The sequence below is a fragment of the Pelodiscus sinensis genome, chromosome 9, assembly GCF_049634645.1.
Source record: "Pelodiscus sinensis isolate JC-2024 chromosome 9, ASM4963464v1, whole genome shotgun sequence".
Taxonomy (NCBI): domain Eukaryota; kingdom Metazoa; phylum Chordata; order Testudines; family Trionychidae; genus Pelodiscus; species Pelodiscus sinensis.
Window position 1 is genome coordinate 17,948,813 of NC_134719.1, and position 25,052 is coordinate 17,973,864.

The 25,052-nt window shown below is 40.8% G+C and overlaps 1 protein-coding gene across 6 annotated transcripts in view; it reads right to left on the reverse strand.

The window, feature by feature from the left end:
* Positions 1 to 25,052, reverse strand: part of JAK1 (Janus kinase 1) — a 98,676-nt gene that overhangs the window by 8,248 nt on the left and 65,376 nt on the right. For all 6 annotated transcript variants that reach the window (XM_075936159.1, XM_075936161.1, XM_075936158.1 and 3 more), the window contains 13 exons: positions 23,557 to 23,720; positions 21,981 to 22,323; positions 17,590 to 17,778; positions 16,617 to 16,774; positions 14,302 to 14,425; positions 11,167 to 11,356; positions 8,356 to 8,462; positions 6,747 to 6,893; positions 4,515 to 4,602; positions 3,843 to 3,970; positions 3,324 to 3,459; positions 2,113 to 2,264; positions 582 to 732 (listed from right to left, as the gene is read on the reverse strand). In XM_075936159.1, coding sequence (XP_075792274.1) covers positions 582 to 732; positions 2,113 to 2,264; positions 3,324 to 3,459; positions 3,843 to 3,970; positions 4,515 to 4,602; positions 6,747 to 6,893; positions 8,356 to 8,462; positions 11,167 to 11,356; positions 14,302 to 14,425; positions 16,617 to 16,774; positions 17,590 to 17,778; positions 21,981 to 22,323; positions 23,557 to 23,720 — 2,077 coding nt within the window. The remainder of the gene's footprint in view (positions 1 to 581; positions 733 to 2,112; positions 2,265 to 3,323; positions 3,460 to 3,842; positions 3,971 to 4,514; positions 4,603 to 6,746; positions 6,894 to 8,355; positions 8,463 to 11,166; positions 11,357 to 14,301; positions 14,426 to 16,616; positions 16,775 to 17,589; positions 17,779 to 21,980; positions 22,324 to 23,556; positions 23,721 to 25,052) is intronic.

The window sequence follows — 25,052 nt, forward strand, 5'->3', positions numbered from 1 at the left end:
CCCCTTGCTCTGCTAAACTGCTGGCTCCTTGTGGGGTCTTCTCCAAGATTCAGATTTAGATTCCCAGTTTCCCTACCTACAGAAGGGGAAGATTATTTTAGGTAGTCCCACACACCCTTTCCAGTGATGATATGAGGACTAGTTTTTTTTAGTGTTAGAGCACTCTGAACAGAACATTTAACAGACTAATGGTAAGGCCACACATACAAGTTTCCTTTGAATAATGCCCTTTAGTAACTGCTGTGCCAACATCTGTGCCCCGATTAAGACTCCCAGATTATTCCAGTCTCAAAACTGGAATATGACATAGCTGGACATTCCCACCATCAAAACTGGCTGCAATCTTTCAACTGACTTAACCCACATGCAACATAGAAATTGCACCGTCTTTGCACATATTCACAGCCATGTTTTACTCCAATTGTTTCAACAGTATAAAACTCCCTCCCCACATCGAATTTCTGCTACCAGTACATGTTGTCACAGTGAATTAGTATAACTTCATGCACTGAAGCATCCAACTTAGCCAAATAAATCAACCTTCCTTTAATATCACACCAACAGGCAAAATCATTTCTTACTTTGTTCTTCCACTTTATTGATGTCTCTCATAATGGCTCTGAAAAATGGCCTCTGATTGGGGTCATAGTTCATGCACTGCTTCATGAGATCAGCTAGTTCCTTACAGGATGGTGTTACCAACATGAAATGCCCTTCATAGAATCTCTCCTTCTGTAAGGCAAGACAGAAACTCCTCTATGTATTGTAGACCTTAAATTACAGAACCATAATTTAACTACACACCTATCATAAGACACTTTCCAGGATAAATCGGATTTTGATCTCTCTCAGAAACTTTTTAGGAACCCCAGGCTGGTGAGAGAAGAGGAGCAGGGCAGAGGGAGCAACCAGTCCTAACGTATGGCTGGGAGGAATGGGGAAAGGAAATAGGAATGGGTCACCAGGCATTAAGGGAGGGTGGAAGAAAGAAAGGAGAAATCCCAGCATGAAAGAGAACTATGACAAATGAAGAGACCCCAGCAGGGTATTGTTGGGAAGGGGAGGGAACCCTGTCTACCTCAGTGAATTGTTTCAGATAGGAATGATAGAACAGTTAACTGACTGAATGAAAGTGCTTAACCGATTTAACTTAGATCCCATTACCACACCATAGCCCTGGGGCCCAGTCCGTTGGCCCTTCTGCAGCTGGGGCTGCTCCAACCCAGCACAGCTGCGGAAGTTAACTAACAAGGGCTAGTTAACCAGTTCACATACTGGTAAGCCTCATACTTCCGGTATGCCTACTGGTTAACAGTTTAACATCCCTAGTTTCAGACTACAGGAAACCAGTGTTACTGGAAGAGCTCTGACTGAAGGGATAAATGGTTGGGAGTAAGGAGGGGGCTGTGTGTTAATTAACATGGGAGAGTCAGTGATTGCAATCAGCTATTCAAAAAAGAAGCTGTGTTATTTCAATTAAATCCAGACACAGAGGTGACTACTGATCATAGGGGCTTCTGTTTGAATCTTGGGAGTGGCTTTAAAAAACATTTAAATCAATGAAACCTGTGAAAGACAAAATGGAGGGTGAAATTTCCATCTGGCAGAATCAGTGAATGCAGTGCTCTGCTCTGCTGCATGCCCTTCTCTCTCTCACATGCAGTGTGCTGGCTGGGTCTTGCCCTCCTCCCCAGAGGTAACTAAACTTAATTGAAACTTTGTGTCTTACTTGTCCAGTGCTTCAGGATAAACTGTGATTTAAATGTCATATATGCAACCCTTTGACATGGGTGCCTCAAAAGCTCCTCCATTAGCACTAATCACTCATGACAGAAATCCCACCTTCAAAAAGCTGATACAGGGTCAGTAGTTAAGCATTAGTTATTTCTCTTTGTCGTCAGGCAAAGCCCACTTCCTACTTTACACTTGAAATATTCTAAGCATCCTCCTCCTCCTCAGCAAACTCTCCTATACTGAATTTCTACATGGGATTTAAATAGTTGGATGAACAGAAAATACTCAACTACTGTCAACTCTAGTATGGAAACAGTAAGTGCACAAAAGAAGATGCATTTCACACATCAAGGTCAGACTTAGGAAACAGACTTTTACCTCTGCTAACGTCTTATCTTTCAGGGGTGCTTCTCCATTGTAGCAGATTTCCCACAGTGTTGTGCCAAAACTCCACTTATCTGCTGCAACACTTAAATTTTTTGAATCTTCAACACATTCAGGTGCAATCCAAGGGATTCGTTCAACACATTCTTACATAAAAGATAGAGTTTACATGAGCTGGAGTTCAGTTTAACTAAGGGCTAGAAAAATTGCCAATTTATTCAGCACAGTAGTGCACTACAGCCATTTAATAAATCAATAGTTTTCACAAAAAGTAACTGTTACCCTTCTGGAGCAGAAACCTGGCTTTGGAGAATTGTTTAATCTGCAATCCTTCTTTTCCCCTCCGCCCACACCCAATTCACAGTATATCCCTATGATTTTGGGAAGTTTTGGATGTGCCCTAAGAACTTCTCAAAACTGGGATGCCTCTTTCACTAGCTCATTAAACTCGGTGTTGCTTGTTATAAATTGTATGTGCATGCAGAATGCAAAGCTAGCAAAATCTAGCATGCATGCAACATAGGCAACAGTTCACATTACTACATGCATCCACAAAACTGTACACAATGGGAGAGAGTGATACCGGGCTCTGAACTAAGGATGTTAAAGACTAGTTGACTATCCAATAAGCATTTGCTTATCAGATAGTCTTTTGACTAGTCGACATCCTCCCCTCCCCTTTGCTGCCTCTGTGAAACAGACAGAGGAAACGGTGGGTGGGGACTTCAAAGTTCCAGCACTGCACAGCAGTGCTGCCACTTGGAAACCCCAAAGTGGACGCTGCACAGCTGATCCATGGATCAGCTGTACGGCAGGCTGCCCCTTTAAAACACCATCTCCACGCAATTCAAAAGGGCAGCCATGGAGCCCAGAGTCAGGTGGGGAGTCCCCCGATGATCATCGACTCCATGGCTTTGAAAATGCACAAGAGCCCCCACTGGGGATTCTTGTGCATTTCAAAGCAGGCACGCCGCGTGCAGCCCGGAGTCACGGGACTTCCCGCTGGCCCTTGCTGGGGCTCTTGTACATTTCAAAGGAGGAATGCAGAAGTGCCTATCGACTAGTCGATGGAAATTCCGTTGACTAGTCCATTAACTGTATTTTAACATCCTTACTCTGAACTGGAAGGAACTATCTGGTAAATTAATGTTTTCTCTCTTCCTTCCCAAACATAGTAAAATGAGTAATCTGGTTTTATACAGTACCTTGTCTGGATAGCACAGTTATTGGAATTCCTGGGTCACTCAGTTTAATGAAAGGACCATATTCATGGTCAATTCCCTCTCTTGCCAACAGTATATTTTTTGTGCAAACATTCCCGTGTACCAACTCTTTATCCTCCTATATGCAAAAGAGGGATACAGTAAATACAACGGTTCAACCAGGTTATGCAAGTACGTGTGTTTATATAGTTCAAGAGTGAGATGTAAAGTATCCAAAGTTGCAGGCCAAGCTCCAAAATATAGCTTGGGAGAAATGCTCCTGAAGCATGAGAAAGGGGTATACTTCACACTTACATGGCACTTCCACCCACATATCTTAATGCACTTTGTAAAAACCATCTCTTTTATGAGGAATGTAAATGAGGGGACAGGGCATTAAGTGATTTGGCCAAGTCAGAGTGAATTCCACTGGCAGCTGCTGCACACTAGTTTTGCAATTTAGAACCTCCCCCCAAAAAAATACAGGAGTACTTTTCCTTAACTAGCATGCTACCTACTTACCAAGTAGCTTAATGCACTTGCCAGCTGTTTGGCTACTTTGAATTTCCAAGGAGTTGTAAGAACATCACTTTTCCGGTGCATAAAGAGATCCAGTGGTCCAAATTCAACAAACTCTTCAACCATGATATCTACAGAAATAGAGTCCTGTGTTCAGTATGTAGCAACAACAGTACTATGTCTGAAATAAGCCACAGGGCAAAACTGGATCTTTCATGGGAGAGATGCATGTTTGGAGCTTCAGCACCAAACCAGTGTGTCCGTATTAATGCATCTTAAGCAAAATCACTGCTTGTGAAGAATCTGAATTAAAGTGTTCCACTGGCTACATAATAGTTTCAACATTCCATATCCCCATCATCCCTGACTTGGGAGGTAACCCAGCCAATGAATGGGGAGGCAGTGCCTAGTCTGGTCTCCAAGGAAACCATTCTTATAAACAGGGTTTGAAGATAGGTGCCATTAGGAGAAATTCTCTGCTATGATACAAAACTGAGGAAAAGGCTCCTCATTCCAATTCTGCCACCACTTTTATGTATTGCAGTAGTGCCTCAGGCTTCCAGTCACGGACTAGGACCCTGTTGTGCTAAGCACTGACCAAAAAGACCAGCCTTTCCTACAATCGCTTATGTTTTCACATCACAAGAGCAACTGATAGATGCTAAATGAACTCACTTTCTACATCACGGACACAGACCCCATGAAGGAAGACGATGTGTTTGTGGCAAATTTGCCTCATCATGCTTGCTGTCTCAAAAAATGCCTGTTAGAAAATGAAATATTAAGAGTGAATACCAGCATTTCAGGGCTATCCTAAAGCAAGGCATGTATGGAAACAACTGAATGTGATAAAATTCAGGAAAGACCAATATGTCCCTAGTAACATGCAGGATCAACATAGAATAAGAGTGCTACATAAATACCACTGCAGCAAAGGTGCTATCATTTAAACTGAATGTACTGTCCCAACTCTTTAGCCAAGGTTTTTAAAACGTCTTATCGATATTAAGCCTCACCATCCTCCTATAAAACAGTGGTTCCTCTTCACAAGCAATAAACTGAAGCACAAAGAGGTTAATTGATTTCCTGGGGCTACACAGTGAATCAGTGTCAAGAGTTGGTGATGGATCCTAGCATTCTGACTCCCAACCTACTGCATACAGGACCAGGGCCTAATATAGTGGTTAAAAAAAATATGTATCCCAGTGCAGTTCACTGGGACTACATAAGAATAGCCATATGGGTCAGACCAAAGGTCCACCGAGTCCAATATCCTGTCATCTAACAGTGGCCAATGCCAAGTGCCTTGAGGGAATAAACAAAACAGATAATCATCAAGTGATAAACCCCATCACTCATTCCCAGACCTGACAAACTGAGGCTAGGGACACAATTCCTGCCCATCCTGGCTAACAGCCATTGATGGACCTAACCTCCTTGAATATATTTAGTTCTTTTTTACTGTCTTTGCCTTCACAACTTCCTCTGGCAGGGAGTTCCATGGGCTGACTATAAGTTGTGTGAAGAAATACTTCCTTTTGTTTTAGACCTGCTGCCTATTAATTTCATTTGGTGACCCCTAGTTCTTGTATTCTGGGAGAGAATAAATAACTTTTCCTTATTTATTTTCTCCACAGCAGTTATGATTTTATAGACTTCTATCATATCCCCTCTTAGTCATCTCTTTTACAAGATGAAGAGCCCCAGTCTTATCAATCTCTCCTTATATGGAAGCTGCTTCATAACCCTAATAATTTTTGTTGTCCTTTTCTTTTCCAACTCCAATATATCTTTTTTGAGATGAGGCAACCACGTCTGCACACAGTGGGCAAGATGCCATGGATTTAGAGAGGCAATATGATATTTTCCGTCTTATTCTCTATCCCTTTCTTAAGGATTCCCAACATTCTGGTTTTTGTTGTTGTTTTTTGCTTTTTTAAAAACTACTATTGCACATTGAATTGGCTTTTTCAAAGAACTATCTATAGCAGTGGTTCCCAAAGCGGGCCTGCCAGGTCATTTATGTGCGCCCACCTAGTGACCAGGGCCAGCCCGAGCCATTCTTGCATCCCGGGCGCCCAGTGCGTGCACAGCCTCCGCCCCGGACACGCGGCGCATGCGCGGTGCCACCCCCGGACACGCAGGACATGCACAGCCCCTGCCCCGGGTGCACGGCAGCCCCAAAAGGTTGGGGACCACCCATCTATAGTGACTCCAAGATCTCTCTCTTGATTGTTAACAGCTAATTTAGACTGTCATTTTGTATGTATACTTGGTATTGTGTCTTCCAATACATATTACTTTGCATTTATCACAACACTGAATTGTGTTTGTCATTTTGTTGCCCACTCACCCAATTTTGTAAGCCTTTTGAAACTTTTCGCAGTCTGCTGTGGACTTAACTATCTTGAGCAATTTTGTATCATCTGCACACAATTAGTTATCTCTCTCCATTTTGAAAATTGACCATTTATTCCAACTCCTTGTTTCCTAACTTTTAAACAAACAGTTACCAATCCAAAACAGGACCTGCTCAAGCATCCCAGCTTACTTTGCTCAAGAGCTTTTGATGAGGGACCTTGTCAAAGGCTTTCTGAAATCAAAGAAAGGCTAAAATTTAGACTGCTATTTTGAGAAATTACTTGTTTATGGGGAACAGGGCCTGGATTTGTGATTCATCTGAAAAAACTGAACTTCTGATTGAGTTATGTTGATCTTGTCAGGTGCATGAGTATTGCCAGCGAATGCTATAGGTAGCATTTTGCATGCAAAATGATAGCCTTAACTTTTCAATTCCCTCAGTTTTGTGTGCAAACTAATATTACTTAAATAGTGAAATCTGAGCATGAATAATGTGGCATTAGCTATTTGTCTATATACTATAAACTGAGAAGAGGAAGAACTTGCCAAAGAAATGTCTCTGTGACTGGGGTCCAAGACTTTGAGGAGGACTTTTTTCTCTTTTTCATCCTGGTACCCGTCATTCTCATCTGCCTTATAATTGAGAATCCCAGAGTAAATTTGTGTTCTTGTTCCTCTTCCAAGGTGTTCTTCCTAAGATGTAATGCATAACCAGAACTGTCAAACCAAGACATCAAGCAAACAGGCACAGAGCTACAAAAATACTGAAAAACGGTCCTTGCAACCCCTCAACATTTTCTATTCCATTTGCGTTAATATATGCATATTTCACCATTGTCAATCTATCACCAAAGAGAAACTAGTAACATTTTACAGTAAGTCCCAAATCATTATTCCTCCTTTTGATATTCTCTGAAAAGGGTATTTTTACCATGCTGAACTAGTTTACCATTAATGAGCTGTCAGATATTAGATCTACTCTAAAACCAAACAAGTCCCCCATGATGTGTTATTAGAATGAATAACAAATGAATTAATGATGACTAGCCTCTTGTTTAAGAACGGGATGACATGTATGTGTAACTTTAAAATGTTACCAAGAAAGAAAGTAATATCTGGGTGGAACTCATTCTCAGGGATATTAGAAAAAACAGACGACATGTTCCCTCAAATTTACAGAGGATTCACCTTAGTTCTTTAGTGGAAAGTATGCATGTGCTGATCTCTATCCTCCTCCTCCTCCCTCCCCACAAATTACAGTATACCAACCACTATCTTCTGTGGTCCCTGAGACCACCTGAAAATTTCATTTAAAAAAAAAAAAAAGCATCTTTAATAAAATTTTCCAGAGCATCCATGTGACACAAAGAAAAAAAAAACCCAACAACCTATAAAGTAGTGAGTCTTGAAGGTCAGGTCTATAGATTTGGGCTCATGGTGTATGTGTTCTGTGGCTACAAAATAACAGGGGTGATGTTTCTTCTCCAGTTAGAGCTCTGGCAGGAACAACGACACTGCTATTTGTTGATCTGAGCTGGACACTATGTCACTTTGTATTTTTTTGGTGGATTAGGTGTAGGGGTTCTCCCCCCCCCCCCCCCTTTGGCTGTACAGACATATTCCATTAGTCAAATAAATCCCATTGACTTTCCAACAAACTTACACTTCTAGACCCAACCTCTATGTCACTTCTACTCCTGAATCACTTAAATGCTCCCCTTATTTCTTACTGGGCAAGATCTTGGGTCTTGGATCCGGAATTCTCTACAGAATCCGGCCTTTAAAAATATAGGGCCTTTACAAAATGACATGGGTTAGAGTATACAGGTGATAAAATTAAGTTTTCTTTCCAAAAATCAGTCCAGGAAATGTGTTTTTCTTTACTGATTGAAAAACATGTACATAGGGTATTTCCCTCCTGCTATGCTAGTACATATAGCATATCACTGAAAAAATGCTTGAGTTCACAGCGGGTGGCTTAATATACCTTTCAAACTAATAGTATTTTTAAAAAGTCTCTTTTGGGGAAGAGAAAACTCTGTCATTGTTGAAATTTCATGTTATTTCTCTAGCAATGAAGACTTATCTTCTTGCTTGATTATACTCAGCAACTGAAAGGATCAGCTAAGCAAACTGACATTCAGCAGCTACCTACCTGCAGAATTTCTTCTTTGAGGATTCGATGGAAACTCAGTTGACCTAGAGGGCAAACAGGATGCCATTCCTGGCCTTTCTTTGTTGCCACTAACAAGTTTGAGATTTCTGGAGAGTGGACAGGAAAGGGAGAAAACATTCTTTGATGTGGTTTACTTTTTAAAAAAATCTTAAATTTGCAATTCCTTACTTCTAATATTCATCCAATAATGGAGTTTTTATCTTCCATATGCAATCTGCAAGCTAATATTCCTAGATAGTTTTAGGGAAAAATCTTAAAATGTGATTATTCGGTCAGATGACTTATCCTAGCATTTATCACTTGGAAGAGAATCCAATAAAAAACACCCTTTTTTAAATTTCTCCATCACAACATTAGGCACTGTTGCTCTGTATAGCACTGCACTGAAAAATATACAGGATACAAATGTGCCTGTTAAGCACTGACTTACATTGGGGTTACAACTCGACAATAGCTCAAGCAGAGCTCTGGAAAGCAAGTACAGGTTGAACCAACACTTCTACTGCTTACTGAGCTGTTAGAGGATATTTATGGGAAAATTAGAGCTAACTAACAGCACAGAACACTGAAGACTAGGTCTGGTGGTTATAAACAAACTTTATGGGACCGCAGGAAACTTGGCCACACTAAGGTTATTAAGTATTGTGTAAATGACTAATCGAATAGTCAACGCATTTTTGCATCAACTATTTGATTAGCCAATAGGGTGCCTCTGCCTTTGAAGGGGCTATTGCTACACTTCAAAAGCAAAAGTGCTGAAGCCCAGGATCATCTGGGGACTCCCCCACTAACTCTGGGCTCCAAGCGGCACTGCCACTTTGAAGTACCCACCTCTTCCCCTCTCCCCCACCTTGCTGCCTCTATCTAAGTTGACCTCTATCCTGTCGACCAGTCCTTAACATCTCTAAGCCACACTCTTGAAAAGTGGACATCAGGCAAACAAACCATTCTGGACAATGGATGTTTCCGGACCAGAGAGTTCAACCTGTGCAAAATGTTTCCTGGTGTTTTCTTTGTGCTCTCTGGCCACCCATCAAGTGGATACAACCTGCACTCCATTCTGAAGGCAGACAGATTTGCTGGCCTATACCTAGATGGCGAGATAAAGCCAGAGCTGCTCCTTCCCCTCACCAATCAGAATGTCTTGCATTGTAGGGAATGCTAGCAGTCCCAATACCCAGACTGCAAAAATGTGACTTGTCCTTGAAAGGAGGGGAGAAATCCAGGCTCAGTATACCCTCTTTCTCCCTCATGCATCTGTACACAAAAAGGCTACAATCTGATTCATAAAATATATCTACATATGTGGTCTTCTTAAAAGTATGCAAGTATAAAACACCAGGATGTGGGTGTCAGATGCACGTCCCCCCTTTTTCACCGCACTACAGGGAGTGGTCTCAAGGCCATATTATGACTCTGCATTCTTACAATACTTTCGGAGAGGTCTACAGATGGAAGACTGAAAAATTATTTTAATTTCATTTCTTTATCAACCTAAATTTTTTTATTTTTAAAAAGGCAATAATGTGGTAGAGAGAGAACAGTGAACCTAAGGAATCTTGCCTCATTGTGCAACCAGAGTTCCTATTAAGGTCAAAATACAAATTTACATTTGTGTAAACTGAGGCAATTCTGATTATGTCATTGGAAATCTCAGATGAGCATGAGACACAAGTTGACTCTCATATTAGAATTATTACAACTGCAGGAAGTAACTTACATGTTTAACAGTTAAATCTTTAATTATTTTAATCTCTCAGTGCTCAAGACAATTATTGTTACTTTAGTTTATGAAGCATTGTCAATGTTACATAAGCAGTGCAACATGCTGCTTATATGTACTAATTATGCTTCTCTCAACTTTTCACGAACTAAACACGTAGCTACTTTATCTTAGTTATTCCCCTTATTCTAACAGGAAGCCATTATCTGATCAACAGGACTTTACCACGTCCTTCCTCTTTCATAAAGTTTAGCTACAAGTAATTTGTATGCTTTTTTATAAAACGATTTTAATGAAATTCACAACAATACTTCAACTGCTGTTCTACTCCCACAACCAATCTGAAAGCAAAGTCTGAAATCCTTGCTAAGACAAATTCCCACTGACTTCAAAGTGTGTTCTATCTGAGTAATGACTTCAGGGTTTGCCCCTCTCTTTCTCTCTTAATTATTATTACTAACACTAGATCTCAAGAGCAAGTGATATTTAAACAAAAAGGTCATAATATTACCATAATATTTCACCCAGCACTCTTTCTTTGACAAAACAAAGATCACAGTGGATGCAGCACCTTTACTTGATGCATGTGTCTTTCGGGGGTGGAGGGAAGCCCCTAAATGATTACTACTTACTTTTTACAATTTAAGAGGTATTTAAACACATAACTCAATGAGTCAGTTGTGACTTTTTAAACCTCAAGGAGCTATATTAAAATTAGTCATCTACTGTTGATACTACAGGGCTGGTTATTTACATGCTGAAGGCAATGTGCTACTTAGTTTTAAAACTCTGCACAAATTATACTAGTAATTAACAACAGCTCTTGAACATCTTGTGCTGAGATAACAGTTCCCAAAAATAATTTGTTCATAGTCCCTGCAGTATTACACTATACATAAGTCTTTTTTATTAAAAGGGTTTTTTTTCCCCCTGAAACAAATAGGGTTTTTTTTTTATATTTGTCTGTCAAATATTAATTTAACAACACAGAACAAAATGCAAAGTCCCCCTGTGGTCACAAATGCCTTCACCTTCTCCAAAACTAAGGCTGACGCGAGAGTCGTTACCTTTTGGTTTTGGCTGGCAGCATCTCTTCAGCGTAAAGCTTATGTTATCCGTTCTAAGGGTCTGTCCCTTCAAGTGATCCATCAGTTCTTTTAAAGATGGGAAAAACTTATTTGGACCATGAAGGAAGCAACCATCTTTTGTCACCTCGATCTGGAAGTTCTTGTACTGGACTGACTCATTTAGTCTTTGCTATTTAAGGGGGAGGGAAGCGAAATGTTAATCACAAAAATGAAACAATAGTACATAGCGCTGCTAAGCACATCTGAAGCCAAATTCATCCCTGATAAAAGTTCAAAGAAGCCAATGAAATTAAACAAGGGAATTAAACCAATTTAGTATCATAAATCTACCAATGTAAAATTAAAGCCCCTGCTTTTAAAGTTACATTTAGTAAAAACATTTCCGCAGTCCTTAATGGAGGAAATGTGATCTGCTAATGTCATGTGTAGTGATGTAGCTGCACTGGTCACAGGATAGTAGAGACACAAGGTTTATCTTTTTCTGTCGGAGAGACAGACAAACTTTTGAGCTTACATACAGCTCTTCTTCAGGTCTGGGATAACTTCTTGGAGAGAGAGAGAGAGAGAGACAGAGTGGAACAGATTGTTTAGCATAGTTATCCCTAACAGGCCATTCAACCCAGTTAACACCTCTCCAGTTACAGGGATTGAAAGGGTTGCCACAATACATGGTTATAGACTTGTAATGAGCATAAATCCAATGTTTCTATTCAGTACCTGATTTTTAGTAACTAGAAAGTTATGAATTTGAGCTCCCAGCCCCATCTTTTTAAAGTGTTTCACAGGTTTCAACTGAAGATGAGGACTGATACGTCAGATCCACAGTAACCGCATTGTAATAAGTGCTCACCCACAGGTGATTTCATGTTTGTGTCTTATTTTTCACTAAAAGTTCATTAGAGAGGGTCATTATGGTCTGATTTCACCAATGTAGTAACTGGCATATTTCGTGCACTCAATGAGGTACACCACATGCGACTGGTGCACACAAGATCATAAATCTTTAATTCTTATTGGTTAGTTGACTATTCTATAGTCCCCGGAAGTGGGGCCGACAGCCAGTGTGCTTCAGCCACACTCCCAAGGAACCCCCTACCACTCCACACTGCTGCCCCTGTATCAGAGGTAGCAGTGTAGGGTGCCAGGTGGGAGCTGATCTGCAAGGGGAGCCAGTTTAAAAACCTGCTTTCCTCATGGAGTGGCCACTTCTCAGAGACAGCAATGTGGGGTGGGTAGAGGAAGGGGGAGGGTCTAAGCTCTCCGACTCAGCAGGAGTCAAAACTGAGCCAGGCTGCCTGCCTGCCCACCTCCTATTACACTTTAAAATGCAGAGCCACAGAAGAGGTAGATTCTGGACCCTTAACAAGCCAGGACTGAGCTGGACTGCTGGCCAGCCTGCTAAAAAATTTACTAGCAAGGAGGAGAGAAGTGAGGAAAAGCATGTAGTCTATAGCACTAACCTATAAGCTTTTGCTTATCAGTTAATTGACTACTCTATTACATCCCTAGCCAGTTATCCCCATATATATGTAATATATCTGATATAGTTAAAAGCCAGACTGAATATAACAGACTTTTTGGTGTGTCTGAGATGGTTTCTAGCTCTATGAAAGTAGGTGTGATGATCTCTGGGTTTCTTATATATTACTTGCCTGTAGGGTTCTATTCTTGAAGCTGATATTGGTGTTCAAGAAGCTGCTGCTAGTATAACAGTGTTTTAGAAAGAATGTAATGGATGGTTAGTGATTGTTGAAATTGTGGTGGAAGTCTCAGGGAGTTTGTCATCTATCCAGAGGACAAAAATATCAATGTATCTCAGGTATAAAGTGATTTTATGATGCACGTGTCCAGAAATTCTTCTTCAAGATAGCCTATGATGTGGTTGGATTATTGGGAAGTCATCCTTGTACCGATGGCTGTTCATAGACAAAGTTTTTCTTACGGAATGTAAAACTGCTATGGGAATTATCAATAATTTTACCATCCTTGCAGCTGTTACATCCTCCATTTCTATTTTCAAGTATTACTCACTGATGTCCTTACTTCTCCTACCATTAGTTTTGGCTACTTTTGTTATTTAAGGATATGCCCTCCACTGCAGCATTGCTTACTCCAATCTGAAGATAAACCCTGCAGAAGAGGTTACTGTATGAACATTTACTTGCCCCATTCAATCTCCTGTATGTACCAGACTTAAGTTATTTTATATTGTAGAATTCCATTTGCCATTTTCCTCCCAATTTCCTAGATAGCTCATATTCTTGAGTGGTTTTGGACAACACTTCCCAGTTCAGTACTTTTAAGTGTTCCATCCATCCACTTACTTATATAGTTACCCACCACTGTAGCATTTTAGCACCATTATCTCCTGCACACAGTACCGTTCCTTTCTGTAGTTAATTTAACAATTCTGGACCACTTCTGCTTTGAGATTCATCCACACAATTATTACTGAAGTTAGAGGGAGTTGTACATGCATAGCTTTGGGCTCAAGTTTAACTTATTTTTCTCTCAGATTTTTAAATGTTACAAAAATGAGCTGAGCAATAACCCTTGGAGGACCCACTTAATGATTGAAAGTCTACAACCGATTTTCTATACAGTTTATCACACGGTTAACTTCCTCCAAAATACTGTAGGGTGTTAACTTCCTGTGCGATGCCATGTCCAATGTCTCATCTATAGTTACAGGAAACAACCCCCATTTAATGTCCTTATCTCTTGTCCAGAAATCCACCTAAAGAAACCTTTTCAATAAAGTGAGGAACATTGACAGTCACTCTTCTGTCTACAGACCTTTGAGCACATATTTAATCCAACAAAAGCAATTGACGATTTGGATCTGACACACACATACCTTTCTGCTTGGAGTCCCAGTGGGAATTTTGTATCAATGGGACCAATCTCATAAAGATACCATAGGTACCCCTGGAAATTTTACCTGTGAGTAAGTAGGCTGTCATGGCTACTGGGGCTAGTTGTTAGTCACATAGGACCACATGCACTAAGCTACCAAATTACATGTATATGGATCCTCGGGAGTTTATAGCCTTTACTTGACTCCAACATCTTGTGTGAGGCTGGTAACTTCATTACTGATATGTCCCAACATACCTGAGAGATTTCAGAACATGTCACTGTCATGAGGATGTGATTAAAGTCTGTACAGCTCCACCTCAGCACATACATCCCCTCCTCATTCCCTTCTTGTCTTAATTTGTTGATGGCATACTCTGTGCTGAAACAGTGAATACAAGAATGAGAATAATGGGCAAATGAGTAGTTACATTCCAAATGTCCTCTTAAAAGCTACTTTGTCTTTGGAACAAGAATGAGCAACTGCATTATACAAACAGTTGTACTAATAAAACATACTTTATACCCATGGTGTTCAACACTGTAGCCACATGTGACTATTTGACTGGTTGAGAGTGGCTACTGCTGTAGCAAATTAGTCACAATAATGGCTACTGCTTCAGAACTGGTTGGATGCCACGGCTTTATGCTACATACTGGCTGTGGCTAGACTGGCCAGTTTTTCCGGAAAATCATCCGCTTGAATTTCCGCAAAAGCACTGACGATCTCATGTAAGATTGTCAGTGCTTTTGCGGAAATACTATGCTGCTCTCATTCGGGCAAAAGTCTTTTTCTGAAAAACTTTTGCGCAAAAGGGCCAGTGTAGACAGCAGAGATTTATTTTCCGCAAAAAAGCCCCAATCGCGAAAATGGCGATCGGGGCTTTTTTGCGGAAAAGTGCGTCTAGATTGGCCACGGATGCTTTTCCACAAAAAGTACTTTTGCGGAAAAGCGTCCTGCCAATCTAGACGCGCTTTTCCTAAAATGCTTTTAACAGAAAACTTTTCCGTTAAAAGCATTTCCGGAAAATCATGCCAGTGTAGACGTAGCCACTGTGTATACAGCAGGCGTGGAGAACAGTTTGTGTTGGGAGCTGCTGACCCACAGAAAAATCAGTTGGGGGGTCTCTCAGAAGTGAGAAGCAAAGTGAAAAGCTCCAGCCTGAGAAGGAGAAACACACTTCCCACATTCACCTAGGGATCCCCAGCTAGTAGATTTTGTGTGCCTCAGCCCTGCAGGTGGGTGGGCTAGAACGCCAGTGCAGGCTCCCCAATTCTGAACCTCAGGATCCAGATCCAGGCAAGCCAGGGGCCACATCCATCCCCCATGCCTGAGGTTCCCCAACTCTGGTATACAGCTTAATTTGTAAGCAAGCTTCCAGAACTGTATGCAGGTAATACCTTTGTTGTCTGTTTGTTGCACCTTCAAATCTCAAAGGACTACGCCTAACTGCAGAGACACGGCTTCCGTTATATTTTCATATGTAGTTGTAGCTTTACTACAAGTGATGCGTATGTATTATGGGCACTTATTGACACTTTTAAATCTAAAATAAAAGTATGCTTTGTGACTGGGAACATAAGAGGAAAAAACAATGGGATGGCAAAAATAAGAAATGTGATAATTCCTTCAACTACAATAAAAGTGAAAAAAATACAACCTTGCATTTGCATACAAGGATTTCCTGGCTGAGGTGGACTGATTCACTTCACAATTTGTTAAACTAGGGCAGTTCAATTAGTAATAGTTCTGCTCTACTGCAGACACCGCTAAAGTGCTCTGCAAACATTAATGAATCAAGCCTTAACCTGGTCCTGTGAAATGGATAAACATTTTCATTTTACAGATGAGTAAAATGAGATTCAGAGAATCAGTTCCTAGTTACCTCATGCAGTCAGTGGCAAAGCAAGAAGTAGAACCCAGGAAGAAGTGTTAGTTTGGACAGGAAATCAGGATTCCTGGGTTTATAGTTTAAAAAAATATTTTAGATTAAGAAAATAGCACAAAACGAAAGTACAATCTACACATAAGAACAAAATGTGCATGTCACCTGTAATGGCCTGCGGAACTATGAAAATAAAATGTCTGCCATCTCTGCAGACAAGAAGGGCTCTATGCAGATGACAAAGGCACTGCGAGCAAGATACTTACAAGCACTATGCAGTGGCCTTACTCTGCTCCACTTGAGGTGTTGGGAGTACTGCCATTTTATTGTTCCTTTCAATAACAGAAGAGTTAGGCTAACAGTAAATGCTTCTGTAAATCCTACCCTATAGTTTCAAAGGATGTACACCATATGCTGTTTTCTGTCTCTCCCATCTCATCAACATTTAAAAAAAAATCTCAAACTCAACACGCAGGGAAACAGTTTGGGAACTGGAAAAATAAATGCTGTTTTCAGCAGTCTTGTTGGTTATCAATTAAGTCATCCTAAAATCCTTTGCAAGCAAATCCCTGCTACTCAAGAACAACTCCTAAACTTCTCAGAATTTCTCACTTAAATCAGGATGAGGTTTTGGTTTTAAGGAGGCTAAATATCTACAAAAATCAAGATAAAAGCACTTAAACTAACCAAATGGGTCCATGACAGCCATTTCTTATGTTGTGCACTATCAAAGGTGGAGCTACATCAGTGCAGAGATAGAGGTGGGCATCTGCAGTAAGTCTGAAGTATCCATCTACTAAAGATGCAAATGACAAGGCCTCCTCGTGTGAAGAAAGTTTTATTTCCTAGAACAAAAAAGAATTATTACAATTTGGTTAAAAAAATTAATAAAGGAGGGAAGGAGAGGGTTAAAGTCTGGGGAAACATATGCGATTGTTTTTACCCAGGATTTTTCAGTGGGATCGACAAAAAGTTATCCAAGTAACCACGGCATAAGGACATATTTAGGAGGACAACAGTGATCATTATATATCCCCAGAAGTTACCATGGGTGAGCAGAGTCTGGCACCCATGTGGGTCCCTCTGAGTCAAAAAGATGAGAATGCGGAAAGGCCAAATTGGATTTAGAGTAACACAGGTTTTAATAATTCCTTTTTAAATTCTGGCATCCACACCAGGAAAAAGTCATGCACTCCCACTTAGGAGTGCCATTATTTCTATGCTTACTGATGCGCTTCTCCTGCCTTTCCCTATGTGATCTTTCTCTTGACCTCCTCTCCCTCCATGCTCATTGCTGTTTCTCTTCTTTCTTCACGCTGCTTTTACTGTGTCAAGATTCAGACAATGTCACAAACAGTTAACTAGAAGTGTGGTGGGCACATACTGGGAGCTTGGATAGAGATAACAAGTATGATGTGGAGAGTGACACATACATGGCTACATCACTTTGGGGGAGCAAGCTGGTGTCGATCGATTTGTTCTGCAAAACAGTGCACTCATCTTTTTTAGGCACAAACTGTTGATATGCCAATGTTTGTTACCCATTAGATAATTAACAGGAGTGATTGTTTAATGACACCATGTCTGCCCACCAATATTAATACTTTCTCACAAGCTCAAGCTTTCACAGGAAAAGAGCTCACCACAGCTAAGCCCTTACCATCTTTTCATGATTCTGCTTGTTAATATTGATTGTGGACTCCTTTATGACAAGTAGTGTGATTTCAGGAAAATATGAAAAACTGTTCCACTCCTCTCGGCTTTTGTTTTTTTCTTCACCTTTCCTGTTTTTGCTGTCCATTTTTTTCCTCTTCAGTTTATTATGTTTCTCTCTTTCAGGCTGTATAACCTGCAAACATTTTGGAATGAAAGTACCAGATGAATATAAATTTCATGACAAATTAATCTTAGGGATTTCTCAAACCCTAGATCCAGTGCTTTTTTTGTGACGGTACTTCCCGGCACCTCTAGTCAGAGCTCAACACTTTTTCCTCTGGAGTACCAGCACCTTTTTTTTTTTTTTTTAAACACAAAAAAGCACTGCCTAGATCAGTCATATCTTTTATGTATACATCATAAAGACATTAATTCTCAAAGAGGCTATTTAGTGAAACACAGGCAAATAAGAGCAAATAACTCATACATTGTGTCTGAGAAATCTCTTGATTCTAACTGGAAGAGGGAGCACATATGGGTACAAGAACCTCAAGTCTGATATTTACATCAAAGTTCATTAAAGAGTGTCATATGTCTCTTAAAAGCCCCTGACACTCTGGGTATCAAAATCACTGTGAAATGCATGTAAAGATGCTATGCAAAGGAGTAATGCATTAATGTTAGAAATTACGTTTTTAAGATTTGTATCAAAGGACTGGCCAACAGCAAAGATGAAAAACAGATTTTCTGACAAACAGAATACATTTATCTAGATGGCTGTTTACATGTAAATACTGTATTTTGTATTTCAATCTGAACCAAATGCTAATATAGGGCTGTTAAAACTTCAGAGAGAAAAAGTAACAGGAGGAAGTAAGCTACTTGACTGAAAATGCTGGAGTAAGCTTTGGGTGAGATATGCTTATTTACACAAGAGATTAACCTGTTAGGTTAGCCTCTCAAAAACATGTTATGATTTTGACTTTGTTTTATTATTGCACTCACGTACTATGTTCAATACAGGGGCAAGTGGTCTAAGATAAAACATATAAATTGAGGTACACTGTTCCTTTGAGAACAGGGGATCTGGGATCCTGTGATCAGGGGTTGGATTCTATAGGGGGTTAACTCTGAAAGGACTCAGGGCCTAAGTCCTTCTGTTGTCAACCTGCAAGGCAAAGATAGGCCTGTGTAGTCCAGGACAGAGTGCTTAAGTGGCTGACAGGCTGGTTGTGTTAGGACAGGCCTGCCAAGCCACTGGATCCAGCCCGCAGAGGCAGCAGGGAGCCCCAGACAGACTGCAGGGCTCCGTTTCTGTTTTGAAATTGGAGGGGAGGAAGGAAGTTTTAGGAGCCGCCCCGCCTCCAGCACATTCCCCCTGGCCGGTTACTGGCAGAAACCAGCCAATGCGAGCTGCTTGTTAGAATAATCGGCAGCTAAGAAGAATCATGCCCCCTTCTGTGCTCAGTTATTCATCAAGCACATGGCCAGCCAGGCAGGCAGGCAGGCAGACTGGGAAACATTGTAAGCTCTGCAGAACAGGCAGGCAAGTTTGGCAGCTGACAGGTACATCTCTTGGCCACAGCCTGCTTCTGGCACCCCAGTCCTTTCCTGCCCCAACTCTGCCCCCCCCCACCATAGCCAAACCCTCTGTCCCCCTCTTATACCCATAACCCCTAAGCACCCCAGTCTCCTGCCCCAGATCACAATCCCCTCCTGCCCTAGGTGACATCCCAAACCCCTACACTCCACTTCCCTGCCCTAGGTCACAACCACCTGCTTCATCCCAACTCCCTCCCAGATTCCAGTCTCTCTCCCTTACCCCAGTCCCTTACTCCAAACTCCATTAATATCATGAAGGAGTACAGCCCTCAACCACTTTCCAAAGTCTTGGAGTGGCCCCCCATCAAAAATTATTGCCCACCCCTGTGTTAGGGACTTAAATATCCAGCTGTACAGGCAAGACTCCCTTGCTATGGAGAAAAGTGGTAAGAAAGTGATTCACAGCTCGGATTCCAGGTGGTGTGTCATACATTCTAACTAGTATTGCCCACAATTAATTGTGCAATATTTGGCATGTCAACCTCTCTTCCTCCATCAGTAAGGCAGAAATAATGCTATCTAAGGGCAACAAAGGTTAGCTCATGCCTGAAAAGTAATTAACAAACATTACAAAAACTCAGTTCAAAACTCAAGAGCCACACTCTCGTCTCAAAGCACAAGGTCTTCATTGTTATCTATTGCAATTCTGTGTGAGAGTTACATGTAACATACATGTGGACAATATTATAAAAATCATTTTAAAGACCATTACTAACCCACCGTGTTTTTATGCCATCAAGTGACAGGTTTTTCATGGCTCACTTGCCAAAAGGAAGGAGCACATTCCCTGTCCTCTGCACTCCTGCACATGTATCTTCCCACTTAGTTATATTTTATATAACTTTTTTCAATTATTATTAGTGTTGAGGTTGTAGTTCCCAGACTGTGCCAAGTACTTTCCAAACCCAAAGAACAGGCCAAAAATGCAGACCTATAAGGCAGTTTGCCATAGCCCTTTGCTCTCCATTGGACCCCTTTTTTAACTGTGAAGCTGTGTGAGGTTATAGGACAGATTAAGGATGTTAAATATCAATTAATTTACTAGTCAAGTAGCCAATGGAATTTCCATCGACTACTCAACTAATTGATAGGCACTTACACATTCTTCCTTTGAAATGTACAAGAGGCACAGTAGGGGCTTTTGTGCATTTCAGAGTTGGAACTTCGCATGCTGCCTGGGGCCAATAGGAAGTCCCTCTGACTCCAGGCTCCACACGGGCATGTCCCCTTTGAAACGCACAAGGCCTCTTGTGCCCTTGTGAAAATGTACAAGGGCTCTGAGGCATTTCAGAGGGGCAGCGTTGTATGGAGCCCGAGGTCAGCTATGAAGTGCTGTGGCATTTCAAAGCAGCAGCGCCGCCTGGAGCCCGTACCCCAGGCTGAGAGAGACAGCGGGGGGAAGGGCATGGCAGGGAGGGGGGGCAACTAGTTAACTAGTCCTTAACATCCTTAGGACAGATGTGATTTTCCTAGGGGGCCTATTTAGGAATACTGTATTTGAGAGCAGCATTTAAATAGAACTAATTTCAGGAACACAATTTACAGTTTGAATTGTTTCCATACATGTCAGCATACACATCTTTTATCACTTGGATTAGGGATGTTAAATTTAAATTAACTAATTAAATAGTCGACGCAATTTATATCGACTATTCAATTAGTCAATAGGGTGCATCCATCTTTGAAATGCAGCAACAACCCTTTTAAAGGTGAAAGCGTTGCAGGGAGCACACAGCCAGTGGGCCCCGTGCTCCCCATGGCATTTCAAAGCAGCAGCACCATGGGGAGCCCGGGGTCAGCTGGGGACTCCTGTGCTGATCCTGCGCTCAGTGTGGCACTGTTGCTTTGAAACACTGCAGGGAGCTCGGCGTCAGGTTGCACGCAGCGTTTCAAAGCGGCAGCACCGCGTGGAGCCTGGAGTCAGCTGACCCCAAATTCCATGCAGCACTGCCGCTTTGAAATGCTGTGTGCTGCCTGGGGACACACCAGCTGGCCCTGGGCTGTGTGTGGTGTAACAAAGCAGCAGCGCTGCGTGAAGCCTGGGGTCTGGCCCCAGGCTCCACACAGCACTGCCGCTTTGAAGCACCTCTTCCACATCTCCTCCTCCCCCCCCCCTCCACTTTTGCAGCTTCTTTTTGAGAGGCAGCAAGGGATAGGGAAATGATTAGTCAACTAACCTGTTGACTATCCGATAAGCATTTGCTTATCGGATAGTCGACTAGTCATTCACATCCCTAACTTGGATAAGCCCAGAATATCTATACAAATCCCACTTTTGAAATCCTAGAGAGCAATACCTGGCGTGGCTGATTTGGTGCAAGTATTAATTTTCATTGTGACTTTTAGCACTCACAAAAGCAAAGAACTAGTGCTGACCAAAAGCAGTCTGTCAGTTTCCTAATGCAATTCTGCCACCAACCTACCACGCCCTTCCTTTCCAAATTAGTAATGACATCATCTTGTCCAAAAACTACTAATTGCTCAAACCACAAGGTTTCACAACACAGAAAAATGTTTGTGACCACTGCACTTTTTCTTCTTCTTCTTATGATCTAAACAAAAGTTTATGACAAGGTTTTCCTAGAAGTAAAAGCTAGTGCAGCCATCTGCAAAGGACTACAGAGTTCTGTTAACCTTTTAAAACAATGCCAAGAATCCTACTAAACAAAGAGTCTGAAGTTGAAACTTCTCAATTAACTAATTTTCTAAATAAGGTTCAAGTTTTTGCAGCGTATAATTTTTGTTATGTCCCAAATTAATCCTCAGTCTTTCTGTCCGTGAATGGACACTCACATTTGGTTTGCGCCTCCACTGTATTCCATTGTTTCCTGTCACCATCACTTCATATTGTGGCATGATCCCATTGTCTCCCAAATTAAATCCATGTTTTTCATTCTCTGTTGAAATCTGCAATGATGAAGTCTCAAAAATTTCTGCTCCATAATGCTTAGTTAAAGTCTCCATTGTTGATAAGTATTTAACCTTCAGATCATGCGGAGAGACACTGCTGTCACAAATGGTTTTATTATTGAACTCCTTAAGGAAATCCTTGAAAACATTATTTATCCGAATTCTCGTTAAGATATTCCTTTGTCTGATGGTCTTATTCAAAGTTTCAGGAATATAGCGTTTGTAACTGGAAAAAAAAACCCCAATGGAATGTTAATATTGTTACTTCAATTTACTGTTATAAGACTGCAGTTGGTGTACTGTAAAAACAACTTAGTGAAAATATACGCAGAGTTTCATAGTACATTTAATACTAATGCCACAAAAACAGTTTCATAACACACATGACAACTGCCAATTTTATTCTTGATATAGATAATGTGTAAACTTAGCTGAATACCTCATTCAGATGTAGTAAGTTGTAGGGATCAAGCTCATTAAGACACATAATAATAAAGCATTTATGGGACAGTTAATTAAAATATGTTATAAGAAAGCATTTAAAGCTGAAGTTATTTTTGCCATTACTTTAGACAAAAAATTCTGACCTGTGTGTCCTAAGTCACTAAATCAAATCAAGAAGAATCATGGGTACTCACTATCTTTAGGCGCCTATATATGGCCTTACACTTTTGAGAATTTTGTCCTTAACTTTTGCTATAGCCTTTGAGAAATGTATATTTACTTGGGCAATAAGCTAATAAAGCAGTAATCATAATCAAGTAAATGTATTTAATTATACTGCAAACTGTGAAATTAAAACCATAATATACCATTAATTAACAAGCAGTGGTGAGAAAAGCAAATTTTATTTTTACTACAGTACATAAAACTAAAATGTTAATAGGGAGGCTGTGGAATCTCCATCTATGAAGATATATAAAAGCAGGTTAGATAAACATCTATCAGGGATGGTCTAGATGATATGGATCCTGCCGTGAGGGCAGGGGACTGGACTCGATGACCTCTCAGTGTACCTTCCAGTTCTAGTGTTCTATGATTCTAAACTAGATTTAAAAGGTTATTTTGTTCAATTTACCAATGGCAGACTAACAAGAACAGGTGTTACTAGTTAATCAAGTTGACACTTCTAAATCATCTATTGCTATAACAAACTGACACACTGAAGTTATATGAATTCCATCAATATTCAAGACTTCATGATTGTCCATTTTGCTGTAGCTTCATAAAAGTCACTGTAACCAGTAGGTAACAGAACTCAAGAGTATCTTCCAACTGCATATCCTTACCACAAGAGCTAAAAGAGAATTGCTTAGCAGTAGTAACATCAGGGCTTATATTCGCTGACAGATTAGCTGGGAGAGAGCACCATGTCCACACACATTCAGCAGGACTAGTATTCTACCTAGAAGAGGGCAGAAGCATATACAGTACTAAGTGTAGCGTTACCCTGACTAACCTGATATCCTTGGGAAGCTCTGGTAGCTTCATATTTTTCTTGATGGCATAGTGCGAGATTGCAAGGACAGCCATTCCCAGACATTCATTTTCAATTTCATGAACCTCCTGATCATTTTTAGGGTCTCGAACTGGTGCCAGGCACTTCACCAAATCATACTGTCCCTTAATGGGAAGTGAAGAAAAGTTGCTTTAAAAAATTATTGCAATAATCTATCTTTTGCATACCAACAGGTGCAACAAAATCATAGCCGTACACAAGCAGCAGCAGAGCCTTACAAAACAGGAAGTGCTGCCTTCTCCTTCACACAGACACATAAAATGGAACAAACAAAAATGCATCCAGACCAACCTCACTCTACAGCCTGACAAAAAAACGTTTTTTCAGTGGCAGTTTCTGTAGCACAGAAAAGAGATCACGTCCACTGAGACATGTGCCAGTGCCCCAGTGACTTCAGTGACACTCACTGATGTTATTTCAATAACTTTGTCCTTCCTCGCCCCATTCCTGTTTGCTATTCTTTTAGTCACATCTTAAAGATCAGATTGAACTCTTCAGGGCAGTGATACTTTTTCTGACTTTTATGGGAGTTGGGATTTTTAGACTCTACTTTTTTTTAAAAATGGTAGTCCCCCAAAACACAATTTTTGTTAACACAGTAACACTGTCAGATAAGGTTCCGTGGGGTAACAACCCATCCTATAGTTTAATGCACATCCCTTCTCCTTCCTCCCCGCCCCCACAATGACCAAATAAAGTGCCATTAAAAAAAACCCTAAGCATCAAGGTTTTCAAGCAATAGTAACACAGACTATGATACACTATGACATATATATGATTGTTTAATGAACAAAATATTTTGGGGTAATGCCCCCTTTAAAAAAAATCTCTGCCCCATATATTTTTTGCAGTTCTCTTACTTCCTTGAAAAGTGATTTCTCAAATGTTCATATTCTGCTGTCGTTAATTTTACATTTTTCTTTATTGTGGTTTCACAACAAAGCAACACTCTGCCATGTTAACATCTCTCTTCAGACTTACCTTGCTTCTAAAAAGGGACAGTTAACTGTGTGAAAGTCACACTTCTGTGTGAAAATTTTGTGGCCACTATAGTTACAATTAACGCCTAAGATTACTATAAAAATGTAAGCAACAAAAAAACATTCTTTGTCTCCGTCTCCCCCCCCCCCTCGCTTGTTTACTTTGTGCATTCCACAGCACTCCACAAATTCACAGGTTTATAGGAATGGTCTATTCTCTTCCCCCCCCCCCCCTTTCCTCTGTGTATTTCTCCCCACCAACACTCTGTATTCTTTTCTAGCAATACCTGAAATTCATTAGGTAATGTAAGGAAGCAAGATCCTGCACTCAAAATGCTCGTATCTCACACGCACACGGAAAAGGGAAGGGAAAAGGGAACTACAAGTGAAGAAAGCCAACAGGAAATTGAGCAATTCTGTAAACCAGACTCAGCCGAAGTTTAAACTCTACACAAT